Below are 27,895 nucleotides of genomic sequence, written 5' to 3' on the forward strand. Positions count from 1 at the left end.
TTACTTTCCCTCACAATTCTTGGTCAAACAATGGATATTCCAATATGTTTAATTATGCAAATATTGTCATAAACTAATTTATCAGTCATAGATCTTTATTGTTAAGCAGATGGCACACATGACAAACACAACTTAATTCTAACCTGCATTTATATTGCGTGTTTGCAAAGTGATTAACACAATGTTACAACATTTAAGAGGACAGACAACGATGCAACACTGGTCATACTAAAATGATTATCCTGGGTATGCTTTCTGTGATATAAATTGTTAGTTTAACATGCTATAACGATCATGCAAACAAAATGACCAAATAAATAAAGTGTCCAAATCCGGCTCCAATTTGAATACCAAGTCCTAATTTCCGTATTAGCGTTATCACATATGAATCACTTCCTGACTGATCACAGCTTGTTCCAGGGTGTGCACTGCTGTCATCTTGGCAAGATGATTTTCCTTTCTGTTGATCCTGCCAAGTCTCCTCCACTGTTCCTGTCAACTCTTTAGACATCTGAATAAACTGTTGCTTGTGGTATGGACGAACAAACATGGAAAACCCTGAAATAAGACAACAATGTTATACAATTGTGAACTGATACACCCAGTTTACCCCAGAAACCAGAAAACGAAGACCCTGTGGGTCACAGAAGTGGTGTACACTGCAGAATTAATACCAAGACAATGGTTGTGCTTTATGACCAACATTGTCCATCTATATATTGTATATGAGGATCCCAGTATAAGGCACACTTTTTTATTTTTGCCAATCTTTCTGCATTCTAAGTTTGCATCCCCTTTTCTGAATAAAATGTGACTTCTGAATGCCTTGAATCAAAATCTATGACTAATATGAAGAAAAATATACTTGATGAAGCCTTTGCTCACATTAAGGACCTCATTTTAAATTGACAGTTGATCTTGAAACACTTACTGATACAGGGGCATTCCCAGTATTAAAACCTTTAAAGAAAAAAAAAATACATGAAAAAAAGACCCACTAGCACAGCAAAGGGCTTGTCTCTAAAACTTGAAATGACAAAGCTTAGATCCAGCACATTTAGATGAATTGAACAAGGCTTTAATGCTCAACACAGTCTTCAAAACAAGTTTTTTGGCATAGTATTCTACAGATCATTGGTGCCATAACTCCAAAAGTTGTATTTGTTACTTTCCACAAATATTTATTATTTTAGCAACTACACACACAGATTATTTAAACTTGTTATTTTTTTCAGCCAGTTGGCGATGGTAACAGAAAAAGCCATAGGCCCACATGACTTTCAAGGACTGAAACGGAATTAACTGTACAACTGAAACTGTCTCATAATAGGAATAAGGGCTACCAAGATTCTAGAAGGATAACCACGCCCTTGCATTATTACAGTACCTAACCCATTTATTATACATTGGAATATTTGTTGAAAATATTAACACTTACTTCTTAGTAACTGAAAGTCCTCTGGTTTTTCTGTGAAAAGGGCTACAGTTTCAGAAACCATGTTGTCGTAATTATCTGTCCTTTTATATGTCTGTATTGCCATGTAGAACTGTTTGTACTTGGTGGGCCCCAATGCCCTTTTCACATCCTCAAGGTACACTTCAAGATATAGCTTCTGTGGTGCAGACATATTCTTCTCCTTGGAAACCAACTGAACTGGCAAGTGGGATTCCACTGAAAGGTATCAATAATAATTGCAATCATTTGCAACCCCAGAACACGGAGTATTTGTATTAAAGGGCAGATGTAGCTGAATATTTGCAGTCATTCATTTTCAGTTCTATATTTAACAGCACTGTATTACAGAAGGGAAATACTGAAGGAGCACTATTCAATGTTACTGAATGTTGCAGAAGTTTGGCTAACTCTCGCCTAATTACGACTCCTTATTCATATTCTGGTATTGTAAAGAAAAATGGATTATAAATAACTAATCTTTAATTGTGTCCATGTGAAATAAATGAGAAGTAATATTGTACAGTTTTCTATTTAACTCAGTGTTGTAGATCTGTGAACTATTGTTGAGTTCAAAACAGTTTATTTGATATGACCTCATATGATTTCTTATATACTGTACAATGATGCCGTTTGTTTAAAAATATTAACTTCGTAAATCTATTCTAAATGGTAGTTTTGTTTTTAAAAACGTTTGCTGTTTGCGAATGGAACTTGAATGTGAATCTGCAGCATTGCACGTCACTCTGTGAATGTCAGAATTTACATAATGCACATGTTTATTGCCACAGGTACTGGCCAGAGTGGAAAAGAGGTTGAGAACTCATTAATATTTAAATTCAATCTTATCTGATTCTTTTTTTTTTTTTTTTTTGTAATGCTCTAAATTCAGTTGCACAAGTGCAAATGCCAACTACACTGAGCATATAATGCCCCTTTAACTTGACAAGGAAGAACACATCAATTTGCACCACACAGCAATTTAAGAATGACACCCATAAGCTTTTAATATATTAACAAAAGATCAGTTCTAACCAGAGTATACAATATTGGTACAGCGCATAACAGAAGGCTGTGAACAGAAAAAAGCTAAATGTAAATGGCTGTTCCTCATCTTTTATTTTTTAACTTGTTGTCTAATAATACTTTTGCAAAATGAATTCATAATGAATTCCACATGCATACCAGCATTATTTCTAGTCTTAGTCCCACCCTTACTCATATGGACTGCTACATAGTCTAAAGTATTACCAATATTTCCTTCAATTTGGAATGTCCAATTATATTCCCTGATCACCTCAACTCTCCACAGAATATGAGAAGTGCAGATCAGTGTGTGTACTCTCATCCCAGTCAAGACAATCGCCTCTCTTCACCCAGGAGCTTGACAAGAGTTATGTCAGTGAGCTATGATGAAAACATAACTTTGCCAATACCAGAATTCATTTGAAATTGTGTTGACTCACCTTTGGTTAACTTTTCAGTGTTGAGGTGGGAGCCCCCCTTGTTTAGTTGCTAACTTGTGTTTAACTGCGAGGATGAACTCGTTGAAGAAATGAATGTATTCGCAGAGGCAGTAGGTGTATCTGTCTTTGTTTTTTTTTCTGCCATTTCCCCGGTAACAATGAAAGAAATGATAAAACATTCATTTTACATGTTCTCACATACAATACAGTGGCACCAAAACATGATTCTAGTAGGCACAGATAGTTTCAATATCTGTAATTATATACCTCAGCTAATTAGCAATGTGCTTACCTCAACGGGAAGCGCCCTTCATAAAAAAATTAAAACTGAAATTGCAAGGAATTAAATAAATAAATAAATGAATGAAGTTTTAAATGTATTATTTATACAAAATAAATCACATTATTTTCATACTTGCGAGTAATTTACCTAAACTAAGATTTAAAGAGCTATAAATTTACATGTGGGAATATTAATTATGATTAAATTAATTAACCTACATGAGATTAATACCTATACTGCTAAGCTATGCTGACGTCCCAAATGTCTGTTTTATTTGATCCAAACTTGTTTTGACAACATCCGAATTATGGCAATTAAACATTTAATTTTAAATCAGAAAGATAAATGTATTGAAAAATAATATAAGTGAAAGTTCAAATAGTTTCATAATGATCTGTCTTTTGCTACATAGTTTGCTTTTTTAACAAGAACTAAAAACGAGATTTTTTTTACACCTTTTGACTTTATTTTTCCTAATTTTGTTTTGTTGTATGTCTATCTTTTCTGAAACAATCTGAATAGTTAGGGTCCTCAAAGTCACGGTAGTTACTCCATTAATTCTTACAGGTGGAACAACAAAGACTGAATAAGTCTAATTAATTGTAAGTTTCAGGGTTGAAAAAAAAAAAAAAAAAAGAATACAGCAAAACCTGTTTAATGTCACCCTCTGCTCACCAACCTGTATAAAACTATGCACATACCAAATTTGACTTGAAACAGGACACCTTTCTTATGTGTTTTCCATTACGTAAATGCCCACACCTAGCTAACTTATGATTTGCACTGAACTGCAAAAAAGGAGTGCGTCAGCAATGCACAAAACGTTCAAAGGGAAGTCTCATTCAGTTATTTTTAGATCAATGACACATTTACAGGCAAGCACAGATTTCACTTGCACAAGTCACTGCTAGCTGCAAGTCCGGAATGCTGTAATGCACATATCTTGTGCCCTTTAGCTACTGCAATGCATGCAAAACTATGTTGTAGTGTGGAGGTAAAGCGGGAAGGCTGCACAGGAAATCCAGCAGAGATTTGTTATTTCTGTAAGGACGCGTGATCTGTAACCAAACCAATATTTAGCCCAGATTTTAATATTTTTGCTGCGCCTAGGCCTTTCAAATCAACCATATGCATGTATTAAGAGGTGAACTCTTGACTGCCCTACAACATAATATTCTAGTAGGATAGTGCGAAGAAAGCAAGGGGACTCATGCATGTTTGCAAGAATTAAAAATGGGGTGCCATGGTAACAAAAAGTGCAGAGTTAACAAGGGGAGCAGAATACAGGTAAAATAATCTGAATTAGACTTCCCCTTTAATAGCCCAGCTTTGAAAACACATGCATAGACCCAAGAGGAGGCTGCGGAACTCATTTTACGAAGTTCCTTTTAACCCCTCATACCAAGTAACTACCTTCTTTATTAACACCTTCTTTTGAATCAGTTTGTGTGGGGGGGGGGGGGGGGGGGGGGGGGAAATCCCTCAAACAGGAAGTAACACAACTGGACATATTTAAGTAAATGTAGATATCCATTTTCTCTAGTCGGGTGTCTTCTATTATACATCCCCTCAGTGGGAGGATGTGCAGTACTTCGTACCTGCTGTTTGCATTAATTTCTCTTTCTCCTCCTTGGACAAAGAGTGTTCAGGTTTATAGCCACATCCCTCCCCAGTCAGTTCACAACAGGCCTCATCAAACTGCTTTTTGTGATGCGGACGAACAAACTGATAAAAATCTATGAGAATAAAAAGTAAAACACATAAATATAGAAATCGCACTATGCTTGTGCTTACTAATGCATCTTTCACCACAGCCAGACCGCCACATTTCCCAGAAAGTCTGGTTTGGGACTCGGGCTCTATTCACAAAGCTTGAACCCACAAGCGATTTAAAGAATGTTTTTTGATTCAGTATGGCTTCTTTATCAGTGTGGAATAGTTGATGCATTAACAATGTCTTTAAATAATTAAACAGCAGCTAACTGAACTAACAAAAGACAAATGATCTAGACAGACTTGTCATGCAACAAGATCTTGCGGAAGTCTGGCACTGAGGATATTACACATTATTATACAGTAAATGACTGAATAGGACTTTTTATGCAAGGTGGCCTACGTAATTAAAATGGTAACAAAGCTGCATATATAAATGGTAACTGTGCAAAATATGCCAACATATGTTTTGTATTTGAAATGACTCTTATTCTTACATACTTTCCTGGCTGACATTCAATGGGTGTTGTTCATTTACATTTACATCTTGCTATAATGTCACCTGTTTTGTATCAGCCATTAGTCTTAATGCAATTCAATTATATTTGCATACCGGATGTGTGTCTTGCAAATTAATTCCCCTTACTGTTGTTATTCTGAGAATTATGCTAATATAAAACATAGTTATCTTTCCTCCAGAATTTACCGTCACTGAATATTGCACTGATTAAATGTCTTTCATCTAAACCACCTCCATATTATAAAAAATATCCATTCTTTTTCCAACACCCTCCACAAGCTTCTCTGTACTCTTTTAAACCTCTTTATACTTTTCAGTTTAAAAAGAAACATGCCGCATGAATAAAATCATAAAAACCTAAATATAAAGAAAAGCCCCTCCAAAACACCTAGAACATTTATTATAAGTCCAGTGGTTAAAGAAAGGGGTTTGTTACCAGGAGGTTCCTGGTTCAATCCCAGCTCAGCCACTGACTCACTGTGTGTGACCCTAAGCAAGTCACTTAACCTTCTTGTGCTCCGTCTTTCGGATGAGATGTAAAACCAAGGTCCTATTGTAAGTGACACTACAGCAGCAGTTGTGATGCATAGTTCACCCCCAAGTCTCTAAGTTGCTTTGGATAAAAGTGCCTACTAAATTACTAAATAACAATGACAATAACAGTGGTCAGCTCAATGTTAAATATGGTTAACCCGATTAGCCTACCTCTTAATAAGCAATGCTTATTTGGATCCCCAGTGAAGAGAGAGGCCAGGTCAGCCAGCATGGCTTCAAAGTCATCAGTTTTCTTGTATTTCTGCATTGCCTGTGTGAAGTGATCAGAATTCGCCTGACTCAGCGACTTCCTTACTGCAGCCATGAAAAGCTTGGCCTTTTCAGCTTTGGTCTGCTCAGAGGCTGGCACTTCATTCTTCTTCTAAAAAAAACACACAAAACAAAACATGAATAAAGCTTTTCCAGATTTTATTTTCTCAAGAGAACACACTTGAGCACTGTCTTGAACTCTGGATCAATGTAGTAAACATGCAAAACATCCTGTATTAGTGATGGTCACTGCAGCTTTAAAATGTTTCATTTCTTTATTTGGGTTTAATCTCCTGGTTGAAGTCAGGTAAAAGCACATACCCAATCATGGACCAGTTTAATTTTCTTTCTGCCTCCCCGCTGCTCATCCTCCATGCGCTTGTCATGTTGCAGAGACAATGTTGACAGACGCCCAGCCTTTACGCAAAATGGTTTTGGTTGTTAGATTAAAATGTAAAAGCGGACAGCAAGATGAAAAGTGTGAGAATAGCATATATAGTAAAAACAGGTGATAGTGATTATTACTGTACTTCTTCACCACCTGTTTAATGTTTGGTCACCACAATCTCCATTCACAAAAAGTGAAACAACTTGCAGTAAGAAAAGTCAATAGCAAATGTTAATCCGATTTGGACATGCAGTACTGACTTTGACGCCAATCAAGATCTTAAACCAAAAATGTAAATCTGACACATGCACACACTCTCAATGCCCTTTCTCACTGCATAATGACCTTGCAAACAGGATCTTCAAGGAAAGAAACAAGCAGGTGCTTATACTGTTGAATCACAAATAAATGATAACTAGTCTCTGGCTGTTCTTGTACCACCATGGTTAATTATTTAACAACTGAAGAAACTGAAACAATTACAACATGAAACCTGAATTAAATTATTAAACCCACCTGCTCACACATCCTTGACTGTTTACTTTATTCACAGAAAAAGTAAGAAGTGAAAGGAAAAAAAGGAAATATTTTTTTGTACCTGAAACTCATATAATTCCAACTAATCCTCTGAAATAATTTGTTATTTTTTTCTTTTAGACATTTCAACTCCTTTAAATGTAACATTAAATATTTAGAATGTCATGTTACTTTTAAAAACATTAATAGGCTGTGCTTTCTTGAAACAGGAAATGCATTGCTAAATGTTATTGCTGGTAGTACAGTGTGTTATCACGCCACAGCATGGCCCTTTAACTTACGAATGAATATGCAAACTAGCATTAAAAAAATGAATACAAAAAAAAGACCTTGGGAGTCCATTATAATGATCTAAACAGCTCGAGCTTTTATTATCCAAATGATAACCCTGCAAGCTGGCTGTTTCCACTGTATTATACACACTCGAAGGGACACACTGATGGATAATATTGAGTTAAAGGGTAGTAGTCTTGGTGGACACAGAGCTTATAAAATCATTCTAGTAAATCGTATTGAATGTATGTTGCAATCACTTCACAGGTCTCACATTTCCCTACTTGAAATACACACACACTGCGCTAAACGTGTATCGATGGATCCTTGCTGGTATTTCAATGCTACACATTCTATTGATGGAACACAGTCGACACTGATAAACACCAGTCACAGGAAAACCAGCTTGGTCTAAGGGCAAGCCTCCGAGGAGTTTCAGTTCTTGTAAAGAAAATAAATGTAAGAAATGCAGCATGTTTAAGATTCGTCTACAGAAATATGTATTTTTAAAAACTAAATAAGCTCAAGAACTTTTTTTTTTCTTTCTAAAAACTGTAAATCCCAGAATCAGTTCTAATTCCTCCCTGCTCGTCAGTAACCAGTCACCGATTTCCCTCTGACTCGTGTGTTTTCATTTCCAACTGCGTTCATGTTCACTAAATGTCATCCTTTGCGTGTCTTTTATAAAGGAAAGTGTGTTGGTAGTACGTATTAGCCCTTTGTCTCATCCCAACCTCAATTGATGAACAAATACTACAGCTCATTGGTATGCTGGGAACGCAAAGGAAATTTGAGTCTATTTATGTTATGACATGTGTTTTACTATAACCTCAAGTCAGTGTTGACTAAAAGGGAGGTTTTGTTTGTTCTGTTGATAGGCTTTCTACATTCTCAGTCCCTCCACTGAGACAACTCCCTACATAATTATACTGTAGTAGGAATGGTTAAAACAAACAACAATAAGGAATCCCTTTAAAAATACTGTAATCTGCCAAGTGTTTAACCTGTAGTATTTTGTATTTTTTCATATCCTGATGTAACTATCACTATTTAATCATATCCTGATGTAACTATCACTATTATCTGCTATATTATTGAATTGTGGTTTGTCACACTTGAACAAAAGTTATTGTATTTCTTGCTCTTATTGTATTACTTGTATTGTAACACTTGAAATGTATTTGCTTACGATTGTAAGTTGCCCTGGATAAGGGCGTCTGCTAAGAAATAAATAATAATAAAAACAAAAGTCATCAGACTGGTTTAATGACACCAAACCTGGTTTGATGCAAATCAAAATATGCCACAAGGAAAGCATTTTGGTGTCCTACATTAACCGTCAAACATTCCATAGTGCTACATTCTTTTGTGATACAGGTTAATAGTCTATAATTAGTGACCACAGCAGTCAATCAAGATGTGTATCTAGATATACAGTGACTTTAATGCAACCTTTACGAATCACAACAACACACATCATTAATCATGGAGGCTGGTGTGTTGTTTTTTTACCTTTTCTTCCCCTACAAGTTTTTCCGTCTCTTGCCCTGGCTTTTTATCATTGTGCTCCAGAGCATCCAGCAGACCCACTGGCTTCCTTCGCACCGAATCCATATCAGTTTCATACTCGATACAAAGACTTGCCATGCCATCCCCGTCGGAGTGCAAACCACCATCTGCAAGACAAGAGAGAGGGCGCACGAAAAACGAAATACACTTCGAAGTTATGACGTTAGGTAACTACGGTACTTTTCCACATAGCAAATTTGTAACACAAGTATGAAAAGAAATAAGGAATTAAGTGAAAATATCCCCCATTTCCAAACACAGCTCTCCCCATACCTAGCCGTCTTTTTTTAAGACTTGGCACGTGGGAATCCAACATCTTGGCTTTCCTCACAAAAGAGTTCCCACCAGATGAGAATGAGCCACCAGACGACGAGCAGCCACTGGATGCATCTTCAGCTGAACAAACTGCACCACAGTTGGCTGAAAACTTGCTCTTGGGGGGTGGCATCTGGGGGGCAAAGAGGACCAGCTGTTATGAATACAACTTTCACACTGCATATTGCTTACTGGAGACCACATAACCTTCACCCTCCACACAATACACCAGTCTGTCCTTTTTCCTGCATCCTAATTTCCCCAACTTCACCTCCAGTAAGTGCATGCCTTTCTTATTCTATGGAGTTACTGTGCATTCAGTGCAATCAATTAGAACTTCCTTGTTCTACAATAAGAGTTCTTGGTAAAAACCCTTAACAGAATGAGATTAGCAAAAGAGATTAAAAATAGTTCAGGGGGGAAAAAAATAGTTAATTATAGAGAACAGTTTAAAACAAATATGTACATGTATGTAGAGTAATCTCGAGCTGTTCGACTTACGATTTTCTGAGCAACTGTGAAAAACTGGGACACATCACGGATTATGTGCCCAAAGTTGTCATACACTTTTACAAAGGGACGGACCCACGATGGCAGCTGTGCTCTAGCATCGGTATTCATAAACCTAAAAAAAAAAAATAATAATAAAAAAAAGCAATGTATGCAGTATTTAAAACCATGCTTGTTAAATGGGTGAGAGTTGCTTCTCAGAAAACCCAAACTTCTTCAAACTCCACTAATACAATTCCCATTACAGAGAAGGTTTTTGGTACGTGGATCATTTAAGATTAAACATTTCACTTAAAGATCGTTAAGCTGAAGCTAATATTAAATTTGCCGCTGTCGGAAACATGCTTTATCATAAAACTAAAAAAAAACAGGCAATCAGAAGTTGTAAGCACCCAAAAACTGGGACTGCGCTATAGACAAGAATAATATTTACAAGTCAAAGAATAGCTTGAATGTGCTGCAAACCTGTGATCACAGAGAAATATTGCTCCAAAATCCTGTCGATGCCTGATGACTCTGCCTATGGCCTGATTCACAGCTCGAGAGGCCTGTTGCCTGTACCATTCCTGCCCTGATAAAAACTGAACAACAGAGAAAGAGAAAGAGGTTACGTTCAGACCACATTGGACTATTTAAATCTCTCAGTAGTGCTTGCACTACCGAGCTGTACCTGTGCTGGCCCTAACGGGCACAAAGTGAAGAAACTATAATACAGTAGTCTCTGCGTATAGCAACACCTCCTAAGAGAACACTTAGGCTTAGGGAACAACCTTGTGGTGAAACTGAATGTTCCCATTGTAAATGCTCCGCCTAACGGAACAGGAACTTTGTTTAAAAGAACACCTTTTTGGCACTGATAGCGATTAGTTGCCAACCACTTAAAAACCGATACAGTACTGTTTTGTAACCTGATAACGCATCATCATCAAACTCAAATTCAAAAGGTTTATTTATTCTTTTCAAAACTGACTTGTGATCGCAAGACTAATCTAGAGCTGCTGCTGCTGCTGCTGCTGTATTTAACGTGTGCAGGGTGGTGCTGTGTTAATAACCATTGTGTTAAAATTAATTCTCGTGTTCATAATTACTGTGAGAGTCGCTGCTGCATTTTTACGGTATGTAGGGATGCCTTGTTAATTTAGTTTCTCAGTTTAGTGAAGGCAATAATAAAAATGTACAGGTAACTTTCTGAGAAATACTGTTTTGTATCATTCTGTTTAATTCTCAGAGTACTTTAGGAGGCTGTGTGGTCCAGTGGTTAAAGAAAAGGGCTTGTAACCAGGAGTTCCCCGGTTCAAATCCCACCTCAGCCACTGACTCATTGTGTGACCCTGAGCAAGTCACTTAACCTCCTCGTGCTCCGTCTTTCTGGTGAGACGTAATTGTAAGTGACTCTGCAGCTGATGCATAGTTCACACACCCTAGTCTCTGTAAGTCACCTTGGATAAAGGCGTCTGCTAAATAAACAAATAATAGTTTGGCACACAATGCACATGGTTTCATGTATATTATTTGGATGTGCGGTAGTACTTCTCTGTACTGCTCATTGCTGAATGGCATTTCACATTTACATTAAAAGGTCATTCTGTCCCTCATAAATGTCATATTGCCCTATGACATTAACTAGATTCAAATCGGTTTGTCAGTGGCTAATTGATCTATCACGATATGATTATGCATCACTAGGATAGTACATAATATATTATGGTGTGTAATAAGATAAAATGATCATTAATGATGGACAATTTTACATAGAAATTATTCATACTATAAATCCCACCGATACATAACATGTATTTATCATTCAAGATTCGCTGGACATCAAGTACCTATGCAGTACTTTTAGTCACGTATCTATCAATAGGAGACCAATATTACCTTTACTCCACCAGTTGCTTTCCTTCGCATTTCATCCAGAAACTGCATCTTTAAAATAACTTTGGGGTCCATTCTAGGGGGAAACGGTAGACCTGTGATGATGACCACCCTGCCATTTGTTTCTGAGAAATCCAGCCCTTCACTAGCCTACAAATAAGACACAATAACATGTATGTTTTATAGCAATGTTTTAGTTCATTATATAACATGCCACTATGGAAAGATGCATGAAATGTTATTGTGCCAAGAGCAGAACACAGTGTTTTGTGTGGAAATAACCCTGTTAATGTTACAAAACTACCACCAACCCAGATACAAAAGGGTACCCAAGTTGTTTGCAGTAAAAGCCTTGATAGGCATAGATAATGCAGCCAGGGCCAGACTGGGCAACACTTTACAATGGGCAGCAGTTCATTACAATACAGGGTGAAGTAGACCTTTTCAAAGAAATGAATACGGAAACTGTCAGCACTAGTAATCCACCGATCAAAAAATATATCAATATTACAAAAACACACACACACACACACAAATAAATGATATATACCTTTCCTCTGCACACTGCAAAGAAGCTTGCTCCATTTGTTTTTGGATCACTGACTTTTGCATAATAACCGTCCATAACCTGATCACAGAAAAAAAAATACATACATGATAAATCTATGTATTTTAATAATTACATTATGCAATTAAAACAAGACGCTAAGGATGTAAACCTCACATTACAGGTGTCTGCACAGTGAAAAAGGTAGAAAAAGTTAACCGCAGGCAAGACTATGGACAATATTTCTAATTAACTAGACAGGCATCGTGTAAAAAGACCAACCTCTGTGAAGGCTCCTTTATTCCTTGGTTCCACAAACATGGGCTTCATGTCTTCTATTCGGCTACTGTGCCCATTATCCTGAAAAATGTAGAGATTCATTTAATGTTTTCTCCATAAACTACACAAATGTCCCAATACCAACTCTCAGGTAAACTACATACCTTCCAGTACTCAATAGTTTTATCCATGACAGGGTAGGAAGAAAAGAAAACCAATAACCCATGTGGTACCACGCGTCCAACATTAGCTGGCAATGAAAGTGAAAAAATCATTATTATAAATATATTCTGATGGTATTTTCTTGGGAAACTGAACTTTAAGTTCATGACGTTTCTTTATACCTCCTAAGAAGTTCTTCAAAAACTAGAACATCATCCTACCAGGGTAACAGTCAGTGCATTCATTTGAAAAAAACTAAACAAAATCAGAATATTAGTTTTCTGTTTACATGACTGAAAACGGATACTCCAACTATAATCCAGTGTTTACATGACTGGAAGACACAAAACAAAGTTCATGTAACCACACTGAATAACAGTCCTGCAAAGTAACCCAACAATGTGTAGACTGTAAGTGATCAGTCTGTTTGAGAGGATGTTTCCATAATAGCATCTCTTCTCACCTCACAGCGATGCGGATTTGTTTATTTCTGGCAGGAATTCAGAAACAAGTGGGAATTCAATGGGTGGCTGATTTTGCCACCAAAGCGTTGCTAGAGTATAATAATTTGCCAGGCACACACACGTTGACAGCTGGAGGAGGGCGACGGAAAATCCAGCGCCAGCAACTGCCAGTTGAAATATATGCATCGCTCCTTATATTTAAATGAGTCATACGCTTTTCCGAACGCCCTGCATTCCACCACAAAGCCACGTGAGCAAATCATTTTCCCTACAGTGTAGTTTTTCCACCTTGTATATTACTGGAAGAGTGTACCGTGTCATCCTTAACGTCACATGCCTAAGTCTAATAATAAATGAGCTTGTATTCGATAAACCATGCGTCTAGCTGTTCTAATATACACTCATCATATCAAAAATCAAGATTTAATATTAGAATAATACAAATATAAAATAGTATGCCACTTACTGACAGTCTTTCCCAGAGATGCCATGTAATCAGGTGTAAACCTTAAAAGCACAAATAAAGGACACCACGTTAAATGTCTTTCAGCAACACACTGCTTTCAAATAACATTTTCTGCTGGTTAAAACGCTTGTTAAAGTTCATTGTAAAATTTACACACACATAAATAAAATACATTTGTTGTGTAATTTCTACTTATTCTTTTGGTGCAGTTGGCAAATTGAAAAACTGAAAAAGAAAAAAAAAACATATGGAATGTATCCAACTGATATGACGCATTTACCTTTTGTCAAACGCTGAACTCAGCTGGATCCCATCTGGCCCTTTAGGGACAATTCCTACAAAGATCTGATGTTTATCAATCACATGGGGGTTTTCCAGGGTAACAGGAAACTCACTACAATAAAGATACTATCTATTAGGTTTTCAAACTAACAATAAAGCAACCTATACATAACTGCAACCCTATGTAATCTAATTTGGCAATGTACATTTACACTACAGTTTGACTTCTACTACTGTTAAAACTGATGCTTAGATCTGGGTTTATTCAAAATCAGATATACAGAGGTTTGCAGAAAACAAAGATATCTTAAATGTGGTTTAATCATCAAATTATGTATAACATTTCTCAGTTTACTGTTTAAATGGAAGCGATAACAAGCAGTGAAGATTGTTACTATTCCTTTATGCAGTTAAACTGAGAAATGTGATATATAATTTGAGTATTACATCACATTTATTTCTCCCTGGAAAAAGCTCTAGATCATATTGCAGTATCAGAGTTATAATTGGCTGCCTTGGGGCCAAACTGATTCAAGGTACATGCGACTGCAGCCTATTTTGTGTTTTTACTTGATGGTTTTCATAACTAGTGCGCATCATATGTTCACAAACTCAATATACAGGGAACAAAAATCAGTTCACTTTGGTTCTTGCAAATTCCCATTGTTCTTACTCCTCAAAAAACTAAAATGATTTCCTCCCTTCCTTGTTTTTAAATTCTCGTTTACTCTCGAATAGAAAAACGACACCTAACAACATGACTAACATCTGCATTTCGGATGTGAAAGAGGAGAGTGGGGAGAGGGTTCCGCTTGTCAGGATGATGGATCGTACTCCTTGGCGTACCAGCTCATTCATGCTAAATCCAGGGGAGAAGCACCAGTAACTCAATACTTTCCCTACAAATAAATACATAAATACTAAGTCAATTAAACATCTCCTGCGCAGCAAAAACATTTCCAGGAATTGATGTATTTGAACCCTTAAGAAGTTAAAAGCACTGGTGTTTATTCAATACCCCAAATGACTTGCAGGTTACATGAACTGAACAGCCACATGCGCTCTACCTCTTTTTCTATAAACATCTGCATGACTGATTTGACACAACATGCCATACAGGATGCATGCTGTATGATTTCCATGTCTGTTACCAACATATGTAACACAGGCTAGATCAGCAGTGTCTGCTTAGTTATAAGAGCCAGCGCCATCTAGTGTACCGGTTCTGTATATTGACAGCAATACAAAAAGAAACTTAAGTCACTAGATCAGTGATACTCAACTCTGTCCAGTCCAGCTTTTTACTACAAGCATGTTCTAATGTAGTTAACTGAAGCTGCTAAGAGGCAATTAACTAATTTAGGACCTGGCTGGAATAAAGACCAGGACTGGAATAGATCTTGAGGGCCAGTGTAGAGTACCACTGCACTAGACACATTAAATATCACATGCTGTATAGGGGAGAAAATTATGAACTGCTCAGAATGGAATCATCATAAAAAGGCATGAGGACAGAAAAAAGCCATACCTTGCTTTTTTGTTGCAGATGCTGACCATATATCAGTATTCTGTTTCTTTTTCTGATTGCTGTTATCTGGTTGGATATGTACCTATTAAAGCAGACAAAAAAAAAAAACACTTTCTATAATCACATGCTAGATATTATTTGCTTATAAAAAATAACTAAATAAAAGACTTTGTTTAACCTTATAATGCTTTCCAATGTTCTGCTCCAGGGCAAGAGCAATACTGCCATCTGGTGGATCACTGCTGAAAACAATCTAACAAAGGGAAGAGGAATACAGTAACTGAAGAGTTTGTGTAAATACAGTTTTAGGAATAAGTGCAGTGGTTTCCACTCCGGGTCCTCAAAGGCCACTAACATGACAGAGTGTGTTTGTCTTTCAACATGGAGTTGAGAAACACTGGAAGAACTAGTCACTCAGAAGCTTCTATATTTTTTCCCTTACCTTTTTTTAATTGTTTGTAATTATTCTTGCTGCAATTACTCAAATACTGCATTTATTTATTGTTTGGTAATTCTGTGTTCAGCAGCTCTGACCATGTGTTCAGGAGCTGTTCTTCAATACAAGTTGCGTGCCTTTGACATATGTAATGTAGACTAGATCAAGCTAGTGTCTATCTATTAGTGCCAGCACCACCTACTGCACAGCGATTCAAAATGGTATCTCTGGACCTTACATCTTTAAAAGACACTTCGTCTACGAATGTAGGCTGATCGAGCGTGTGTTACATACATCTAGGGCAGACAACTAGAACTGAAAAGAGCACACATTTAAAAAAAAGAAATAAGAGTAATATTTGAGTACTTACAGTAATAAACACTCATTGTCTCTGTAACACAATTAAATACATAAGACATAAATACAAGCAATCAATCAATAAACTGCTATATATTTATATACAGTACAACTTACTACACAGGCCAGCAAAATACAATTAGGATTCTGCATTATAAAATTTGAAAACATGTATGGGAAATTGCTACAGCATTTGTTTACTTCAGCACAGCAGCGTGTCACTGAAAGCCTCAGAAAATGGGATTGTAACAGTAAACCTGCCACCCTATAACACATAAGCAAATGGCAAGGGGCTTACTGGAATACAGCATAACATTTCCAGAGCATAGAACAGAGACTGTTCGCAAAACTCAAGCAAGAAGAACGAATTTCTAGGGCCAGGGCAATACTGCCTGGAAAGACTTTTAATAAGACATCAAGGTGCATGAGAATCTATGTGCCTCTTAAATCTTATAGTCTGAATGTTATGTACATTGCACACAAAAAACAGAACATCCAATTTTTTTTTTTTTGTTTGTTTGTTTTTTATTTTTCCCCAATTGTACTTCCTTTTAATTAAACTTTTTCATTGCCATTAAAGATTACTGCAGGTTCAATATCAGCGCTGAAGTCTGTGTATATTCCACATTGCAATAGCTTTCCTTACCTGAATAATATCTGAGAGCTTTTGTAATCCCAATGTGTTTATAAAAATGCCATCACTTACAAAAAAAAAAAAAAAAAGAGCAGACTTAAAAGTAATACAATCGCCAAGCAGCGAGGCTTCTCAATAGGTATTGATCCTTTTTCTTCTGCGTCATTAAGACGTGACCTATACTGGTCTGGTTCATTTCTCTCTCCCCCGCTAGTTAACTATCCATGCAGTGCCTTAGAAACTGCCAGCAGACATGAAACACTGCAGTGACAGTGCTTGCAATCTGGTGTCACATGTTTATTCTTTTATGGGAAGCATCCATGTGATGTAATAAATACATCACTGCAAGCAACATGTATGGTGCTAATCAGTGGAATGATGCTCCCAGGCGCGGTTAATGGATTATTTGTAAATGATTTACACAAAAGGGCAGCGAATAAATTAACCCTTGATTTATCTTTCTCTGCACCACTGCATATCAACATTAGATTCAATATGAAACAAGCACACATTGTTCGATTGAAAGATATTTTTTTTTTTCAGGAAACAGTTACAGTATTCTATCACCTTTGCAAAGATATCAAATCCTTCCCTTTACCTCTTGATGAAATGAAAAACAAACAGTATAAGAACACTGAATTAACAGATTTTGCAGGCAGAAATCTGCAGCTAGCATTATCTGGATTTGTGGGTTATAGTTAGTTCTATGTGTATTAGATAATGCAACATAACATTTCGCTATGCTAAGTCTATTATCAAATATTACAAAACCCAATACCTCTTAGATTTATTATAAGCATGACTTATGAAAAGCACATGTGTTGTTAAAATATAGTAGACTAGTAAGTAACTACTTACTTCCTGCCAGAAACCCAGTTATCATCTCCACAGCTTCCAGGACACTAGATTTTGTTTCAAATGTCAGCTGCGCCTTTTTAAAAAGCTCAAATATAAAGCTGTATATAAAAAATAAATTCTTGGTTAATTTTCATTTTTATATTACAGTTGAAAATCAGACATGTGTGATCTCAGAGGAGTACCTAGTGGGCTTGAGTCACATATGAAAAATCCATCAGATTGTAACAGTACACAGCACATTGCTTTTACAGCTATAAAATAGTCACACAGGGGATTTGCTATTAGAAAATGCTTCCAGAATTTATGTGCTTCGCCATGTAACACCAGCTGAAATCCATAGTCTTCATTGTCTTACCTTTCCAGGAGCAGCAAAGTAATAAGGAAACTGAGATTTTCCAGAGTGCTGTCTGGAAACAGCCATGCTAGAAACTTTTAAAACATATTTTTGAAATGTATTCAGAGGCTAAAATGACCAGGTATAAAATAATGCAATGCAATGGAAACGTATGCATAAATAATCTGAAATAAATCTGTAAGAAATCCATATTATATATATATATATATATATATATATATTTTATTTTTTTTAGCCTATTTGTCAGAATAATCATTTGAATTTTGAAAGAATATTGGCACATGAAGAACTCATGTTCATCACAGCATTATTATTATTATTATTGTTTTAAATTCAGCTCCACTCTCATTAATCAGAGAGTCAGTGTTCTGTAATTCCTAACAATCCTTGTTCGATATATAAAAGGTTACAATGTGTCATGCGATCGTGGAGCTAATTTACTGTGGTGTCAGTTTGACAGTGCCCTGCAGGGGCTGGCACTATATCTGCAGAAGCATGGGCTGACCTTTTGATACTTTTAAAATGGCACAGGTAAAGCTACACAAAAGAGCTAAATAACTCCCTGTTATAGCCAGAATTCATAGAAAATCATAAAAGCAGCCTTTTCAGAAGTTACAATTGAAAAAAGGACGGTGGTATTTTTTTATTCAAACAACATTTGTTGTGGAACATCAAACCTAATTTACAGCGACATATCTCTGCCTAAATGACTAGACATTGGCTCAGTCTCACTCTCTATCTTAATTTCAATGTATGTCTGATGATGAACAACAGCTTTTTAAAAAATAGTTAAAAGTACAATATTTTGTGAAGGAAAAACTTCAGCCTTTAATAGCTCAGTCTCAGTACCAAACACAACAGTATGCAGAAGATAGAATGACCATTAGCCTGATACTCATCAATAGGCAAGGTGACCCCACAGCTTATTTTTGGCAGCACTGTGTATTGTTATTCAAGTACTTTAGACTTTACCAGTTTGTAATGAATTGTAATTGTAATTTTTTTTGTAAGAATTTTACAGTGCGTAAAACAACGTTTTCTGGGGGGGGGGGGGGGGGGGGGGGAACATTTCTCCTGGTAAAATACACTAATTATTCAACAAATGTAGGAAACAAAGTTCTCCCATCAATAACCTTTACATATTTCCTACAGGAATTCTGTGAGGAGTTTAAACTATTGCAGTATTGCTGCACTTTAATGAGTGCCCCAACGCTCTTTACAGACTCCAATTACTGCCAACTTCAACCTATGCAGTCCTCCCTCGAGTACCCCTGGTATGTGACTGTTTGACACTGAACAGTTACTTCAAAGTTCCTATGCTTCATACAAACTGTAACAATGCCAGTACAGAACGGGGGCTTGCATATTTAGATCTAAAGACTTATGCAAACCTCAAATCAGAGAGATCAGCAATTTAGAAATGACTTCAACTGTTCAAATCTTTGAATCAAGAGAATGAAACTACTTTTTTTATTTTTTCTTTCCTATGTGTTTATTTTGTTTAATAGAAAATTATGAATGGCTTTGAAATAAAAATAAAAAAGCTGTACAACCATGGGAAAGTAAGAAAGCATGACCAAGATTAGGATACCTTGTGACTGGGCTATACTTGTGATTAAAGTCCTTGGCAAGGGGGAATCCATGTCACAGGCCTTGTTGTTTCTTGCAGTACACTGGTGTGTTACACTTGGCTTGATGCCATTTACAGGTAGATCAATTGAGTCAATGGCAGCTTCAAGATCCAGAAGAATCACTTTGATGGGAATAAAACAACGGTTCAAAAAAGGTTGTTTTTGTATTTCATTTTTAAGGAATTTACAGTGAACCCCTTGACAGGTATCACCAGCATATTGTACAACGTCATTTAATTTAATGACAACATTAAAAAGGGTTAAACAACATTAAATCATTTAAAAAATCCTTTTTAAAAAAAGGTTTCTAAATGTTGTTTGTATTGATTTATAAATCAATACAAATAAATGATCTTGCCTGCACTACATTCTGCTGATACAGTAGACTCTGCGGATTCTCAATCTTGAAATTGTTTCCTTTATTTTTGTATTCTTGTTTTGAATCTTCTAGCGAAATATATTTTTGTAAAACTGGAAAGCAAGACTGCTAGTTTTTGGTGAATGCTTGGCATTTTTCTACTTTTTTGTTGATATATTGTGCCTTTAGCACCTCAAAAAAACTTTACATACAATTTTACAGCGGGGTCTAAACAGTCTCACTCATAGGTCATAAAGAGCAAACATACTAACGTTTCCAATACGGGTTTTAAGCCTCTTGTGTTTTGCTTTCTGGCATCTGTCCAGGAATGCAACACCCTTGGAAATTAAGGCAGTCTGATGTTTTTTACACTATAGCATGGAACATTACTGTACAGCCCTTGAACATCTCAAACTCCCTGGTTAGCTAATTACCATCCTTATGATCGATACACACCTTGTACAATAATAATAACCAGCGAAGATATTCCATACTGGCAAATATATCACATAGGCTCTGCATTCAATTTTGCATTCAAAATAATATTCATTTAAACCTGTTACCCGATATGACAGATACAAGTTAGCAAGATATATTTTCGTTATATAAATTAAATAGTGTCACAACTTACTTTTGATTTTAGCTATATCAACGACATCCATTTTCAGTCCAGCAAAAATTGTAGGTATTTGTAAGTTAGATAAACAGTAAGCGTAGATACATGTCAGCAGAGGCCTCAAGGAATGTCTTCAACTGATTTGAAGTAACTTATTTAATCCAGGCCACTTAGGGATAGTGATAAAGGGGAGGGGTTGAATCTACTAAACGCATCATAAAAGGGTTTCGTTATTCTAGTTCTGTTTTAAAGCCTGTAAACCAACAGATTATTCGGGGGTTTCACATTTCAAACTGCCAAGCTGGCAAGGGCAAACCTGAGACAGCCGCTTCCATGTGAAACTCTTCATCACTCTGCCCGACCTTCCTGGCCTGTTCTGAAAGCACTCGGTTCACAGCTTCGATTGCTGTTGCGATGTCATAAGGAGTCAGGTCGAACGAGGCAGACTCCTCACACGTCTTCTCCTAAAAATGAAAAGAATTGTTGAAAATAAAGGACAAATCTTTCAAACTGGCTCCATTATACTGCTCGAAACCTGTTCCCTGTATTGATTATACACAGTAACACAGACACATCTGTGTGATGTGAATACAACACAGATTTAAAAGGTATTCGTCTTTATTGTGTCTGCTTTACTGCCCATGTAGTTTTGTTATTCCCTTTATATTTGAAATCTCGCAGCTGACATGTTGGATTTTGTTCAGTATGATATATGACTTTGCAGCACAGCCTGCCCTAAGCTTGTAGCTGCAGGAAGCAAATCTTGGCAGAAATTCAGATCTGCCTCCCCAAGTTACAATTATCTTGGAATAAAAGCAACAGTGCCACAGCATCAATGGTGGAACAGAAAAAAGGAACAGCATTTTCTTAACAACTGTAACAGCAAACAAAGAAAGAAAGAAAAATGTTGCTGCAGGAACAGTAAAGCAGTTTTTCCTATTAGAAATCATGTTCCCACTATGTAGAAAATAAAATTACACAATTCCATGCCTCTGCTTTAACGAAGGAGCAATTTCCGCTTCTTTTTGATGTATTATACTTAATGACCACTGACACTTTCGAAATATTCAACGCCAATATGGAGTACATATGTATTTCTAATAATAATAATAATAACAACCTTAACCTACACAAAGAAGTTTACTGGAAGCAGCCTTTGAACTTGCAACATTTTAAGCCATTTCAGTGGAGAACAAGGATGTTAGTAAATGTCAGCCACCCAGAGCACATCACTTATCTCTCTCTGGAGAAATGATCCCATGTGTAGCTCAAGCTGCATGAATAATATACCCATCGTTCACAACCCCATACTGTAAAACAAGGAGATAATTATGTGTGCTTGTAATGAGGTTGATTTTAGTACTTGTTACTATTTAACCTTTACTCTGTAACCACGTGTACATAGGATATCCAACTTATGACGCCAACAATGAATGCACACACAATTTCCAGATATCCATTTATTTAGGTGTAACACGTAGAAGTGTCTTCATAAACAGATGCAGGCAGGAAGCAATTTCTAAATGAACAAAAACGTGCATCCTCTTGGAACGAGGAATGTCATCTCCTCCACGAATTCTCTTTTTTGTTTTCTTTTACTGCTTTAAATTATTCTTTTCTAAGATGAATCTTGTTATGGGATGAGGACTTGCAACCATGTTAAACCAGATATGGCTGTCAAGAATGCATTGCACTTCAGAAGGGAGAATTACTGCAAGAGAGAATGCTTGTCACAGCTGTCTGGAATAAAATGTGTTATACAGACCCTGTACAAAGAACAGGCTCATTGAAACAGCAGCCAAGGTTTCCTACAATTTGACAATTAATTCCTCTGGTACAGTGTCCTACTTTGTTTTCTATTGAAGATTTCAATTTCACATTAGTTCTACTTACCTAAACACCAGCATTTTTTTTTTTTTTTTTTACATTGCCTGAGCGACTGTGCTACTGTACTCCTGTTTTCATTCTATACATTGTCATTCTAATTCTCATACTCAATAAATCAATGCATGACATATCGATAGTGCTTTCACCACATGCAGAGGTTTGGGAATGCCCAGAGGAAAGCAGTTCCATTTCAAATAACAGCAATAATACTCACCTGCTGTAATAATTTTCATTGCACGTAAACATATAAAACATGTGACTATTATCTTAGTAATAACTGTGCCACTGAATTTCCTATTGTAACAAATTCCTTTCAATTACATCAATTAAAAACACCTTTATTTACTTACAAACAAAAACCACCACCAAAACACATTCAGTTCCAGGCTGACCATTTTTAACAGCAGCTACCGTATTATAATTCTGTACAAACTCTTTTGTCAAAACTGCTTACCACATTGTGGGCTTCATCAAAAATGACCACAGCTCCCTTCAGCTCGATGTTGTGCGCTCTTCGACTCTGTGGAATAATGACACATTATTGCTTTTATTAAAACAAATCCACATGGAGAAAGACACAGCTGTCCATCAGAAATAAGACCTATTGTAGACCTGATTGATCCTTTCTAACTGCAAAATATTGATCAAATCATCTAATACATATATTTTTTTAGAGGCTTCATTTTTTAGGTACGAATGAATGAAATGAACTTTGATACCCCAGCCAAATAACAACACTGGAAATGGAAACATTAGAAGGATAAACAGCTCTATTAAAGCAAGATAATGATGTCCCTCTTGAATAGCTTGTCTGCTTCATTAGGGGCTAGCATAATTATAAGCAAAACAAAACAGCAAAATGTACCTTTTAAAACAATGAAAGCCATTTAGAAATCTATAGGCATAAGCGATTATCATCACTGGGGAATTGTGGCAATATTTTTTGGATGAAGCCCCATATACATTAGGTAGAAATACATAGCTTACAGACATACAATGCAAGAATGAGAGGATATATTCATAAAATAGATCATAAAATATATAATTTACCTTTGGATCTAGCAGATAGTTATAGGGCATAAAGATAACGTCTGCTTGCTGCTTCAGTGACCGAGACAAATAGTATGGGCAAACTCTAGAGAAATAGGAAAATTGCAAAGAGTTTTAGATTATGTATTTTTTTTCCCACAATGCAATTTGATTTTTTCTTTTTTAAATATTTTAATATTGCCAAAAAAAAAAAAAATTAAATTAAAACGGTGTTCGTTATGAATCCATCTGCCAGGCTTTTGTCGAAATATTTACAAAAACATGAGCATACAGTCAAAGTTAATCCACAGAGAATGGTGCTGCATTGTGTTAACCCATATGAATTACATAGTGAAAGAAATTACTGTACCTGTCATGTAGAATAATTGTCCTAAGCATAAAGTGCTGCATCTTGCCAATGCAAAACTGCAAACTTCATCATACATGTATTAGTTACATTCTAATGAATATTCACCATAACACATGATCATGTGAAATAAAATATCACTTTCCAGATTGTTGTACATAATATTTAGTATTTTAGATACCCAATAATTTGGGCACTGTTTCCTGCAATTCAGTCCTATCCTCCAGATGTCCGTGTAGCCACCCAGCTAAACTGATCAAAATAATAATTAAGTAATCAACCCATAAAATTTTGACTAATTAGAAAACACGCCCTAATTACGAAGGACAATTATTGCAATTCTAGAAATTGATGGGTTTAAAGAAAAAGCTTACCTCGAGGACTCGCTGTTTTAGACCAAACAAACTCAAAAAGCATTTCTTTGAGAGAGCGCACGCAGAAATATCCACCTGGTGTGCTGCACACTGATGGGAATAACTTATTTTGAAAGCCGCAACGTTGGAATTCAAACTTATAATAAAACTGCAGAATTAATAAATACATGTCGAGCACTGGCACAAGAGTTGCACAGCACAGAAGGCAGAATAAACAAACAATGTGTTGCTAAAGTTTTCAACAAAGTTTTGGAAAAATTGACGAGTTACTACAACCCTGATTAAGCAGCTCACAAGTTTCTGAAGGCAGTGAGGATTTTAGACCCACGACATGTTTGTAGTTTGGATAAAGGACCCCTCCTGTTAGATTGTATTCCAGGGTTTGATGCTCACTGTAAATCAGAAACTATATCAACTATATGCAAATGAAATCGGTAGTGGAATTTCTTTGAATTTTGGAGAAATGCAAAACTATTGCCCAATTTAGCAAGGAAGGCTAAAATATATTTGTCAATTGTTACCAATTCTGTGGATGCCTGAAAGAAGTGTTTCTAATATGGACACATTTTCACAGAGCAATGTCAACCCATGAAAGAAGACCGGGTTAACCAACTGACAATGCTTAAGTTTAATAGCAAAATATATAATGCACAAGAACTGAGAACTGATTTTATTTTTTTTGTGTTTGTCTTTCATGCAAACATAAGTAACACTTATGGGCTTCTTATGAGCAACCTTTATTTTTTTACGTTATATTTAAAGAACAAAACAAAACCGCAATGTAATTATTTTTTTTTTTTTCAAAATGATTTGCATAAAAGTGAACTGGTAAATTAAAACCTATAAATAACGTATTTACACTTAAGTTCTCTGAAATAATATTGAAAAAAACGTCCTTTTAAAATCCTGTTCTACGTATTCACAGAGATGTAAGGATTAAATAAAGGTCAGCAGCCATTTACAGCGTTCTGACATAATGAATGATTGTAGAATGACTGCTCATTACGTGGCTTACTGTGGAGACTATAGCGACATCTTGGAACTGTAGGACTAAACTGCAGGGGGATTCTACGGTACATTGAAAACAACATTTTTCACTTGCCAATTCTGAAATTCTGCTGTTCACATTAAAGCTCAATACTATGGATGACTTATCAGAAGCCACTGTGAGACTTTTATCTTGTTTTCTCAACTATATCAGCTTCATAACATGGACAGCCTGCCTGCTGCATCCCATTTACCATTTGATGGGAATACTTACTCACTTGCAAAGTGTCATTTTTAAAACAAGACTTACAGGTTGCATTGTTTCAAATAGGTGTTTTTTTTTATCTCAGACCACACACAAACACTAAATGTGATACTGCTTAATGCTGCTATAGATGCCATTATATGTTTGGTCCTGTTTTGTTTATTATGCAGAATGATTAAATGATAATAAAAGACAGACTCTTATGATCTGTCCTAGCTCCTCCTGCAATCACAAAGTGAAAATATACCACTCACGCACTATCAATCCCACTGCACAGTGTTATTTCTCTTTTCAAAGTACAGTAAATATCTTTTTTTTGGTCATTATGCACATTTCTCACTCATAGCACATAGGATACTACAGTAATAAGGCTACTACAGGTGACTTTATTTAAGCTGCGTATCTTAAGTATGTTTTCTTTTTCAAAATTCACAGGCTTTTGATTGCTCGTGGCATCTTACATTAATATTCTGTGTGTATTTTTCTTCAAAGAGTAAAAAAGATCAAATATAAATTAAAGCTCACCTTGAAAATAATAATAACATTTACCTGTGCTTGTTGCCATTTTTCACTAAATCTTTCACATCCAAAATTGTGTTCACAAGTTCTTTCTCTGTGCTTTTTTCTGGAAAAAATAAACAGTAAATACACAAAGTGCACCAGTTTAGCCCCTATACTGTACTGCTGCTGTAAGTCTGAGAAGTCAGCAGGGTGTAAGTGTATCCACTAGCATTACCAATTGAAATGGCAAGACATTTTTGGGGGGGCTACAGTACATTCTCAACAGTACAGTAACAGATCCAATAGCAAAAGGTATATTTCAGACATTAGGGGAAACTGAAACACTTACCAGAATTATACTGAAACCAAATATATTCTGAAATTAGCCAAATGTCTGATTCATGCTACCCCCTTGGATCTGTGTATTGAATTACATGAACACAGGTTTATACATTCACCAGGCCTGAAGAAAAATACTTTAGATAAAAGACACACATCATAAATCCTAACAGCATATAATGGGTAAGGACACAATCTTACAAAGATCAGAAAAGGAAACCCTATACTCCCACTGGACAGCAGTTTCAGCCAGTATATGATAACTGCTTGATTCAGCACAACATACTACTTTGGTAGCTATAAAACAGTGTCTTTGTTGTTCGTGGGGCATTTTTTCCAACATCCATCTGTTTCTGTTGTGTTTTTCATTTCACGCGTGCTTGCTTTCTGGATGGGAAGGTGGTGTTTTACCTAATGTTTCCACCTCTGCACCATCATGTTCTCTTTCCTAGGCAAGATATTTTCCATAGAAACAGTGCATCCAAATACACCCAATCCTCATCCTTTTCAAAATATTCTCGGCCTCTCTCTCTCTCGCCCAAAGCCAAACCATGCAATATTTATAAGGAAATGAGTGTGTCCATTTAAACTGCAGCAATCAAAGCACATAAATTGCTTTTAAAAACACTGGGGAGCATTACCACAGCTGCTGAAAGACTCCTGTGATATCTGCCCTAGCCCCTTCTCCCAAAACCAGATTTCTTTAAGACAGCTAGTTGCAGTTTGACAGGATGTAAATGATAAACACCTACAGTACACAAATACAATGAAACCTGTATTAAAGTCTACATGTACTGTATAGCATGACTATCTGTCTCGAATATCTACCTGATGAATCCATGTGTTGGCATATCCCATTCTGGGATTTTTAGTCCCATGCGAACTGGGCTTTTGGCAGCTATTTACCACTATAGCAGGCTAAGCCCTAGCCTCTTATCAGTCGATGGGCATTGATAATCACATGCATATGATAATAAATGTCAATATAGCCATTTCCCCTCTGCTGCAAAGAGCATGCTACACATTACAAATGCTTTAATTCAAACGAATATCAAATGATTCTTTTCGTTGGTGAATAAGGGTTAAATCATCACAGGCTGGTTATGCGTATAAACTCATTAAAGATCATTTTACCATAACATGACATATCTTTTAAAAAGCCTGAATCTTTGTGCAGTGAAAGAAATGTACAGGTCATTCATGCCAACATCAACATTCTAACCGCTGAGTCATTGACAGGTCACAAACATATGATGAATACATCAAAGGAAAGCTGCACTCAAGACCTGTCAATTAGTATCAATTTCAGCTGAGACCTCATCTTTACCTCAAGAAATACTTTACCTGTAAGAGGTGTTCTTTAGCTCATTAATGACCTGGGTAAGCTGTGAATGTGTCCTGGAGGCATAGATTATCTTCGGGATATCTGTGTAATATGCTAAATAAAAAGAAAGAATACTTGGTTTA

General features: G+C 36.3%; 1 protein-coding gene across 1 annotated transcript; it reads right to left on the reverse strand.

Annotated features, from left to right (window-relative positions):
• Window positions 1-74: 74 nt before the first annotated feature.
• Window positions 75-27,895, reverse strand: LOC117964428 (regulator of telomere elongation helicase 1-like). The gene is made up of 27 exons (XM_058992164.1): window positions 27,773-27,895; window positions 26,138-26,213; window positions 23,617-23,701; window positions 23,021-23,086; window positions 20,965-21,143; window positions 20,695-20,810; window positions 19,562-19,827; window positions 17,720-17,837; window positions 16,874-16,989; window positions 15,613-15,687; window positions 15,435-15,516; window positions 14,673-14,805; window positions 13,905-14,018; window positions 13,625-13,665; window positions 12,697-12,782; window positions 12,536-12,613; window positions 12,257-12,334; window positions 11,710-11,856; window positions 10,297-10,412; window positions 9,823-9,946; window positions 9,280-9,454; window positions 8,950-9,113; window positions 6,561-6,656; window positions 6,141-6,351; window positions 4,801-4,938; window positions 1,439-1,672; window positions 75-558 (listed from the first exon to the last, which is right to left on the reverse strand). The coding sequence occupies exons 3-27, from the start codon at window positions 23,644-23,646 to the stop codon at window positions 293-295; spliced, it is 3,249 nt and encodes a 1,082-aa protein (XP_058848147.1). The 5' UTR covers window positions 23,647-23,701; window positions 26,138-26,213; window positions 27,773-27,895; the 3' UTR covers window positions 75-292.

The sequence above is a fragment of the Acipenser ruthenus genome, chromosome 18 (assembly GCF_902713425.1).
Source record: "Acipenser ruthenus chromosome 18, fAciRut3.2 maternal haplotype, whole genome shotgun sequence".
NCBI lineage: Eukaryota > Metazoa > Chordata > Actinopteri > Acipenseriformes > Acipenseridae > Acipenser > Acipenser ruthenus.

What these genes read in the sequence shown, in the direction of transcription:
- LOC117964428 (XM_058992164.1), bottom strand. Translation starts at nt 23,646, where the DNA reads ATGCCCTATAACTATCTGCTAGATCCAAAG. An exon ending in AAACTATTGAGTACTGGAAG is followed by an intron (nt 12,614 to 12,696) that starts GTATGTAGTTTA and finishes TACATTTTTCAG; the next exon opens with GATAATGGGCACAGTAGCCG. An exon ending in ATAAAGGAGCCTTCACAGAG is followed by an intron (nt 12,335 to 12,535) that starts GTTGGTCTTTTT and finishes TTCTGTGATCAG; the next exon opens with GTTATGGACGGTTATTATGC.